The sequence below is a fragment of the Oncorhynchus kisutch genome, linkage group LG30 (assembly GCF_002021735.2).
Source record: "Oncorhynchus kisutch isolate 150728-3 linkage group LG30, Okis_V2, whole genome shotgun sequence".
NCBI classification, from domain to species: domain Eukaryota; kingdom Metazoa; phylum Chordata; class Actinopteri; order Salmoniformes; family Salmonidae; genus Oncorhynchus; species Oncorhynchus kisutch.
The window spans coordinates 39677791-39688006 of NC_034203.2; the positions used below are offsets into that span (position 1 = coordinate 39677791).

Consider the following 10216-nt stretch of genomic DNA (forward strand, 5'->3'; position numbering starts at 1 on the left):
AAGAGAGAGGGGGAGGGGGAGAGAGAGAGAGAATATACATTTGAAACACAATAAACAATAAAACTGCTGAATGAGCTTTAGCTACGGTTTTAGTATTAGGAAGGGGGGGTCAAGAAAGAGAGGGGAGGGGGAGAAGGCAGGAGGAGAGGGAGAGAGAGAGAGAGAGAGAGAGAGATGAGAGGGAGAGAGCAAGAGAGAGGGGGGGAGAGAGAGGGACTGGGAGGAGAGAGAGAGCGAGGGGAGATGGGGAGGTAGAGCTAGAGAGAGAGAGAGAGAGAGGGAGAGAGAGAGGGAGAGAGAGAGGGGGGAATAGAGAGAGAGAGAGAGAGAGAGAGAGGGAGAGAGCAAGAGAGAGGGGAGGGGAGAGAGAGAGGGGAGGGGAGAGAGAGAGAGAATATACATTTGAACACAATAAAACAATAAAACTGCTGAAGAGCTTTAGCTACGGTTTAGTATTAGGAAGGGGGGGGTCAGAAAGAGAGGGAGGGGGAGAAGGCAGGAGGAGAGGGAGAGCTTAGTTTGCCTTTTTTAGATCAGGATCACTGCAGTCAAATGTCAGGCTGATTAGTGTGTGTGTGTGTGTGTGTGTGTGTGTGTGTGTGTGTGTGTGTGTGTGTGTGTGTGTGTGTGTGTGTGTGTGTGTGTGTGTGTGTGTGTGTGTGTGTGTGTGTGTGTGTGTGTTGTGTGTGTGTGTGTGTGTGTGTGTGTGTGTGTGTGTGTGTGTGTGTGTGCGTGCGTGTACATGTCTATTGGACTTGCGTGAAAAACACACACATGCACACAGACAGCTGGCATCGGGCCCTGGCATCTGCCGCCACAGGACAAACAGGCTGGCATGTGGCAAACACACACACAGTTATAGCTCCTTAATACAAATGTTAATGAATGAAAAACCCAGTGACATTCTGGGACGTTGATTCTTGATTCTTGATTACTAACACCTGATGGTTCCTGTTGTCAAGGGCAATTCCACAATAAAAAACGTTGATTTCAAAGTTTAACGAACCATTCAACTCTATTTACAAGCAGAATTTCCCCAAACTCTGTTAAACATCTGCTCCTAGTTAAGATTCAAAGATGTCTGCAAAAAGAATTGGGTGTCAAAAATCTATTTTGGTTATTGATACATGGTAAGGGGCTCCCGAGTGGTGCAGCGGTCTAAAGCACTGGATCTCAGCCCTGAAGCGTCACTATAGTACCTGGTTCGAATCCAGGCTGTATCACATCCGGCCATGATTGGGAGTCCCATCGGGCGACGCACAATTGGCGCCAGCGTCGTACGTTTCATCAACGGAATTTCAACATGGCTCCCTAATCTGTACTGTACAGAAATGCGATGATATGAATGTCGTTCTCATGGGTCCTTTAACATAGAAATGACCTCATGCATCTGTTAGGGTAGTCAAAGAGCGGAGAAGTACTTAGAGTAGCTCAGAGGCTTTTAAAGTATTTTAAGTGTATATCTAGATTTAGGGAGATCAGGACTGAGTACCAAATGGCACCCTATTTCCTATATAGTGCACTACTTTTGACTAGAGCCCTATCGGCCCTGGTCAAAAAAGTGCACTATATAGTGGATAGGGTGCCATTTGGTACTCAGAGTTCAGTTTGAGCCCGTTGCTGTTAAAGGCATGACATGTCTTTCCAGTCTCTCAAATGAAGCAAATTAATCGGGTTAATCTGGCCAATAAAGGAATCCACAGATTATATTAGATTATCCTGCTGCCATAGACTAGACTAGAGCATTCTGAGTTTGAATTACACAGTGGGTAACATCGGTAAGCAAAGGAAAGAGCTGCAATAAGAGTCAAGCTGGGGAAGAACTACCCTTGTTATGGTGCATAGAAACCATTGCTATCGCTCTGTGTGAGAAACAAATACGAGAAATACGGAGCAAACAAACATTCAACTTTTCCTCCCTCGATATGTGTTGTACTGTACATTGTCTTACGTCAGGTTGTGTCACTCCTATGCAATGGAGAGCGGGATACGAAGAGCGGGATACGAAGAGTGGGGGTGGGAGAGGGGGGGTGGGAGAGGGGGATATGAAGAGCGGAGCGGGATACGAAGAGTGGGGGTGGGAGAGGGGGGGTGGGAGAGGGGGGGGGTGGGAGAGGGGGATACGAAGAGCGGGATACGAAGAGTGGTGGTGGAAGAGTGGGGGTGGGAGAGGGGAATACGAAGAGTGGGGGTGGGAGAGTGGGATACGAAGAGTGGGGGTGGGAGAGTGGGGGTGGGAGAGGGGAATACGAAGAGTGGGGGTGGGAGAGTGGAGGTGGGAGAGTGGAGGTTGTTGGCAGTGCACTGTGTACCTATCCACTCTTGAAAGGAGTCACTCCGCAACTCCTATTTGCTATACAATTCTGGCTATCCCTCCCGCCCTCATGACCATCCCATGTCCTAATCAGCCATTTTCTAACCACTATACCTCACAAGAGGTAGGAAAAGAGAGAGAGAGAGAGAGCCATGCATTGGCTGAAATAATGCTTTGCTTTTCCTCCGTAGTACATAGTACAGCCTAATCTATGTCAAATAATGCTACTGGATTCCCTACTACGACTGAGATTGTCTGTGTTTGAAGAGGATTTGGAACTGTAGAACTGTAGAACTGCAGAACTGTAGAACTGTAGAACTGTAGAACTGTAGAACTGCAGAACTGTAGAACTGTAGAACTGACCTAGGGGCCTTTGTCAAGGAGACCACAGCCATAACAGAAAGTGGGAAGGAAGCGCATGGCACAGTAACAACAACCAACCACATCCAACTTGGTCAGCCATGGAAACTAAGAAAGGACTGGATATTTCTGAGAGGCCATCTAGAGGAGGCTTGTGGTACTGAAGATCTATCTCCACCAGGTCGAGCAGAAAAACAGCACATTTGAAAAGGTATGTTTTTAACAAAAATTAATAGACAGAAGAGTAGCTATTGAGGAACTACAGAAAAACACAAACCTTCCCAAAGCACCAGAGAGCCCTCTTACACCATGTTGATTTTTCTATTATTTCTGTGCCTGATATCATGTACTCTCCAGAGTCTCCTCCCCCACTATAATGTACTCTCCAGAGGCTCCTCCCCACTATAATGTACTCTCCAGAGTCTCCTCCCCCACTATAATGTACTCTCCAGAGTCTCCTCCCCCACTATAATGTACTCTCCAGAGTCTCCTCCCCCACTATAATATACTCTCCAGAGTCTCCTCCCCCACTATAATGTACTCTCCAGAGTCTCCTCCCCCACTATAATATACTCTCCAGAGTCTCCTCCCCCACTATAATGTACTTTCCAGAGTCTCCTCCCCCACTATAATGTACTCTCCAGAGTCTCCTCCCCCACTATAATGTACTCTCCAGAGTCTCCTCCCCCACTATAATGTACTCTCCAGAGTCTCCTCCCCCACTATAATGTACTCTCCAGAGTCTCCTCCCCCACTATAATGTACTCTCCAGAGTCTCCTCCCCCACTATAATGTACTCTCCAGAGTCTCCTCCCCCACTATAATATACTCTCCAGAGTCTCCTCCCCCACTATAATGTACTCTCCAGAGTCTCCTCCCCCACTATAATGTACTCTCCAGAGTCTCCTCCCCCACTATAATGTACTCTCGAGAGTCTCCTCCCCCACTATAATATACTCTCCAGAGTCTCCTCCCCCACTATAATGTACTCTCCAGAGTCTCCTCCCCCACTATAATGTACTCTCCAGAGTCTCCTCCCCCACTATAATGTACTCTCCAGAGTCTCCTCCCCCACTATAATGTACTCTCCAGAGTCTCCTCCCCCACTATAATGTACTCTCCAGAGTCTCCTCCCCCACTATAATATACTCTCCAGAGTCTCCTCCCCCACTATAATGTACTCTCCAGAGTCTCCTCCCCCACTATAATATACTCTCCAGAGTCTCCTCCCCCACTATAATGTACTCTCCAGAGTCTTCTCCCCCACTATAATGTACTCTCCAGAGTCTCCTCCCCCACTATAATGTACTCTCCAGAGTCTCCTCCCCCACTATAATGTACTCTCCAGAGTCTCCTCCCCCACTATAATGTACTCTCCAGAGTCTCCTCCCCCACTATAATATACTCTCCAGAGTCTCCTCCCCCACTATAATGTACTCTCCAGAGTCTCCTCCCCCACTATAATGTACTCTCCAGAGTCTCCTCCCCCACTATAATGTACTCTCCAGAGTCTCCTCCCCCACTATAATGTACTCTCCAGAGTCTCCTCCCCCACTATAATGTACTCTCCAGAGTCTCCTCCCCCACTATAATGTACTCTCCAGAGTCCCCTCCCCCACTATAATGTACTCTCCAGAGTCTCCTCCCCCACTATGTTTTTGGGACTAATGTTTAAAACATTGTGCATTGAAGGAACAGGATGTTCAAAGGAAATCAACAGGAAGGATTTATACAGGACCAGTCAACAGTTTGGCAACATCTACTAATTCAAGTTTTTTTTCTTTATTTTTACTATTTTCTACATTGTAGAATAATAGTGAAGACATCAAAAATATAAAATAACACATGGAATCATGTAGTAACTAAAAAAGTGTTAAACAAATCTAAATATATTTAATATTTGAGATTCTTCAAAGTAGCCACCCTTTGCCTTGATGACAGCTTTGTACACTCTTGGCATTCTCTCAACCAGCTTCATCTAGTAGTCACCTGGAATGCATTTTAATTAACAGATGTGCCTTGTTAAAAGTTCATTTGTGGACATTCTTTCCTTCTCTATGCGTTTGAGCAAGTCAGTTATGTTCTGACAATGGTACACAGAAGATTTGGTAAAATACCAAGTCCATATTATGGCAAGAACAGCTCAGATAAGCAAAGAGAAACGACAGTCCATCATTACTTTAAGACATGAAGGTCAGTCAATACAGAAAATGTCAAGAACTTTGAAAGTTTCTTCAACTGCAGTAGCAGAAACCATCAAGCGCTATGATGAAACTGTCTCTCATGAGGACCACCACAGGAAAGGAAAACCCAGAGTTACCTCAGCCGCAGAGGATAAGTTCATTAGAGTTACCAGCCTCAGAAATTGAAGCCTAAATAAATTCTATAACAGACACATCTCAACTGAAAAGACACTGTGTGATGATGTGGGGGTGCTTTGCTGGTGACACTGTCTGTGATTTATTTAGAATTCAAGGCACACTTAACCAGCATGGCTACAACAGCACTCTGCAGCGATACTCCATCCCGTCTGGTTTGTGCTTAGTGGGACTGTCATTTCTTTTTCAACAAGACAATGAACCAACACAACTCCAGGCTGTATAAGGGCTATTTGACCAAGAAGGAGAGTGATGGAGTGCTGCATCAGATGACCTGGCCTCCACAATCACCCGACCTCAACCCAATTGAGACGGTTTGGGATGAGTTGGACCGCAGAGTGAAGGAAAAGCAGCCATCAAGTGCTCAGCATATGTGGAAACTCCTTCAACACTGTTGGAAAAGCATTCCAGGTGAAGCTGGTTGAGAGAATTCCAATAATGTGCAAAGCTGTCACTCAAGGCAAAGGTTGGCTACTTTGAAGAGCCAACCTTTGAGAGATATCCATGTTGTTTTGTAACTTCACAGTATTTTGTCCCTAAGAAACCTAGCTTTTCTAATATGATCCATTACTCTCTGCAGAGAGCCGGTCATCTTCGGATGTATACATGTATTTATATATAATGTATAGCATCACATATGTAGGGTCTTAATTTGATCATCCTGTTGCAGGATAACTTTTTAACAAGGCTTCTGAAGTTTGTAACTTCGACTTTGACATTTCTGACTTGATTTTCCTTTCACGAAAATTGTATCAACCCTTTCAAAAAGATCCATGAATTATAATTAGCATAATAATTTGCATGTCTTGTTGCTGTAGGATTATTTTCCTGCTGTAGCAAACTGGCTCAAATTAAGATCCTACATCTAATCAACATTTTATGTTATTAGTCACATGCGCCGAATACAACAGGAATTCACCTTACAGTGAAATGCTTACCAACAATGCAGTTAAAAAAATATGGATGAGAAGAAGAAATAAAAGTAACAAGTAATTAAAGAGCAGCAGTAAAAATAACAATAGAGAGACTATATACAGGGGGATAGCGGTACAGAGTCAATGTCCGTGGCACCGGTTAGTTGAGGTAATATGTACATGTAGATGTACATGTAGATAAAGTGACTGTGCATAGATGATAACAACAGCGAGTGGCAGCAGTGTAAAAAAGGGAAGGGGTCAATGCAAATAGTCTGAGTAGCCATTTGATTAGGTGTTCAGGAGTCTTATGGCTTGGGGGTAGAAGCTGTTTAGAAGCCTCTTGAACCTAGACTTGGTGCTCCGGTACCGCTTGCCGAGCGGTAGCAGAGAGAACAGTCTATGACTAGGGTGGCTGGAGTCTTTGACAATTTTTAGGGCCTTCCTCTGACACCGCCTGGTATAGAGGTCCTGGATGGCAAGAAGCTTGGCCCCAGTGATGTACTGGGCCGTTCGCACTACCCTCTGTAGTTCCTTGCAGTCGGTGGCCGAGCAGTTGCCATACCAGGCAGTGATGCACCCAGTTGGGATGCTCTTGATGGTGCAGCTGTAGAACCTTCTGAAGATCTGAGGACCCATGCCAAATCTTTTCAGTCTCCTGAGGGGAATAGGTTTTGTCGTTCCCACTTCACGACTGTCTTGGTGTGCTTGGACCATGTTAGTTTGTTGGTGATGTGGAACTTGAAGGAACTTGAAGTTCTCAACCTGCTCCATTGCAGCCCCGTCGATGAGAATGGGGGAGTGCTCTGTCCTCTGTATCAAATTATACATACATTCTTGTTTAATTGCATCAATTATTATAATGACACACCGGTATACAACATAATGAGCCAATTTCTTGTTTCATTGCAGCAATTATTATGATGACACACTTTTATTTTCATAACAAACAGGACTGATTGAGTGTCGCACACTACATGTGTAACATTAGCACAGCTGATTGTGTACATTGTGTGCAGTAATTATCTTTGTAAAGGTAACTTGAACAGGATGCCCTCAAACTAATTACAGTAATTACAGTATGTTCTGTCATGTATCTGATAAACATTGAATGTCTAGCGGGAAACGCTGCCGCCTGCAGCACGTCACCTACAGCGTGGGTACTGGTTAGGTATCCCGACCCGACCCCACCACTACTCTGCATCTGCCTTCCTCTCTGTGTCCCTATCAGCACTATACAAATACATAAAAAACAACAAGTAAACAGCCAATAACACCAGTGTGCTGCGTTTTAGCCCATCTATGTGCCTGACAGCAAAGCCTCAACTAGCCACTAGCAATCCTAAATCTCATCAATTATCAGACTGATGAGAAGTCTGAGACAGAGGTGAAGTCTGAGACAGAGGTGAAGTCTGAGACCGATGAGAAGTCTGAGACAGAGGTGAAGTCTGAGACAGAGGTGAAGTCTGAGACAGAGGTGAAGTCTGAGACAGAGGTGAAGTCTGAGACAGAGGTGAAGTCTGAGACAGAGGTGAAGTCTGAGACAGAGGTGAAGTCTGAGACAGAGGTGAAGTCTGAGACCGATGAGAAGTCTGAGACAGAGGTGAAGTCTGAGACAGAAGTGAAGTCTGAGACAGAGGTGAAGTCTGAGACCGATGAGAAGTCGCCTATTTTGTTCACAGACAGGACAAGTGAAGCCAAACAAATCCACAGGGACGGATCCAGGATCCGTTGGCATTACCCAACAGCAAGAATCACCACATGAGTTGAAGTGTCTGGAAGTGCTAGAATTTGTATATGATTTTTTTGGGGCTGAGCTATTTTGTAAACAGAAACATGGTCTCTTTCCGTAAGTCAGTCTGAGCAGTGTCATCCTAGAGACAGAGCCATGAAGCACTGTAGCGTAGCATCAGGCCTAGCCGCTAAACTACAGCAGCCATTGGTACTGCAACATTACTGAGCTCGTCTGTACAGCAACAGCTTCTAGAGCTTATAGGTCCCCCTCTTTCTCTACCCACCTCAGTTCTCAAACACGTACTGTAACACTCACAGACCTAGCTGCAACACAAAACGTTCAAAACACGTTCTGTAACACTCACAGACCTAGCTGCAACACAAAACGTTCAAAACACGTTCAAAACACGTACTGTAACACTCACAGACCTAGCTGCAACACAAAACGTTCAAAGGACGTTCAAAACACGTACTGTAACACTCACAGGCCTAGCTGCAACACAAAACGTTCAAAACACGTACTGTAACACTCACAGACCTAGCTGCAACACAAAACGTTCAAAGGACGTTCAAAACACGTACTGTAACACTCACAGGCCTAGCTGCAACACAAAACGTTCAAAACACGTTCTGTAACACTCACAGACCTAGCTGCAACACAAAACGTTCAAAACACGTTCAAAACACGTACTGTAACACTCACAGACCTAGCTGCAACACAAAACGTTCAAAACACGTTCAAAACACGTACTGTAACACTCACAGGCCTAGCTGCAACACAAAACGTTCAAAACACGTTCAAAACACGTACTGTAACACTCACAGACCTAGCTGCAACACAAAACGTTCAAAGGACGTTCAAAACACGTACTGTAACACTCACAGGCCTAGCTGCAACACAAAACGTTCAAAACACATTCAAAACACGTACTGTAACACTCACAGACCTAGCTGCAACACAAAATGTTCAAAACACGTTCAAAACACATACTGTAACACTCACAGACCTAGCTGCAACACAAAACGTTCAAAAGACGTTCAAAAGACGTACTGTAACACTCACAGACCTAGCTGCAACACAAAACGTTCAAAACACGTTCAAAAGGCGTCATTCAAACAATTTTGCTCACCCTTCAATCACACAGGTGAAATAAGGTTGGTATTGTCACTTGCTAGGACAACAATGTGGGTTATAGGTAGGTGGTGTGTTTTGGGGTATTTTTTTGGAGGACACTGAAGGGTGTTTTTCAGGGCTAGGGGACAGAGGGACCAGTGGACAGGGAGGGCCAACAGAGGACAGAGGGACCAGTGGACAGGTAGGACCAACAGGGGACAGAGGGACCAGTTGACAGGGAGGACCAACAGGGGACAGAGGGACCAGTGGACAGGGAGGACCAACAGAGGACAGAGGGACCAGTGGACAGGTAGGACCAACAGGGGACAGAGGGACCAGTTGACAGGGAGGACCAACAGGGGACAGAGGGACCAGTGGACAGGGAGGACCAACAGAGGACAGAGGGACCAGTGGACAGGTAGGACCAACAGGGGACAGAGGGACCAGTTGACAGGGAGGACCAACAGGGGACAGAGGGACCAGTTGACAGGGAGGACCAACAGGGGACAGAGGGACCAGTGGACAGGGAGGACCAACAGAGGACAGAGGGACCAGTGGACAGGTAGGACCAACAGGGGACAGAGGGACCAGTTGACAGGGAGGACCAACAGGGGACAGAGGGACCAGTGGACAGGGAACAGGTCCTTTAGGGACGGTGGGGTGAGGGAACAGGTCCTTTAGGGAAGGTAGGGATAACTATTGAAGGGAGGGTTTTGGTTGGGGGAGGGAACAGGTCCTTTAGGGACGGTGGGGCGAGTGAACAGGTTCTTTAGGGACGGTGGGGATAACTATTGAAGGGAGGGTTTTGGTTGGGGGAGGGAACAGGTCCTTTAGGGACAGTGGAGCGAGGGAATAGGTCCTTTAGGGACGGTGGGGCGAGGGAACAGGTCCTTTAGGGACGGTGGGGCGAGGGAACAGGTCCTTTAGGGACGGTGGGGCGAGGGAACAGGTCCTTTAGGGAAGGTAGGGATAACTATTGAAGGGAGGGTTTTGGTTGGGGGAGGGAACAGGACACCGTGCAGGTGTTTGTTTGACACTGACCTGGTCTGATAGCTGCTTGCCTCGCAGGTGGAACCCCATCATGCAGCCAATGACAACGGCCAACACAGACAGGATGAGGAGCCCGTTCTGTGCACACACATTCTTTACCCGACCCCAAACCTCCGAAAAGTTCACCGCCATCCTTACTCCCACGTAAAGTCCTCCACAGTCCCTGGCCGGTCACTCACTCCACCAGAGTCCCTGGCCGGACACTAACTCCACCAGAGTCACCTGGCCGGTCACTCACTCCACCAGAGTCCCTGGCTGGTCACTTCACTCAGCCATAAAGAGCAAGGTCTATATGGGACACGCGACAGACCGGGAGATATGGAAACAGAGAGCCTTGGAGAGAAGGGAGGGA

The 10216-nt window shown here is 46.6% G+C and overlaps 1 protein-coding gene across 1 annotated transcript in view; it reads right to left on the bottom strand.

The window, feature by feature from the left end:
• The window catches only part of LOC116358599 (excitatory amino acid transporter 5-like), a 55671-nt gene extending 50027 nt beyond the window's left edge, over positions 1–5644 (bottom strand). Inside the window, exon 1 of the mRNA XM_031810117.1 lies at positions 5624–5644. Within this exon, the coding sequence (XP_031665977.1) occupies positions 5624–5644 (21 nt within the window). The remainder of the gene's footprint in view (positions 1–5623) is intronic.
• Positions 5645–10216: the final 4572 nt, after the last annotated feature.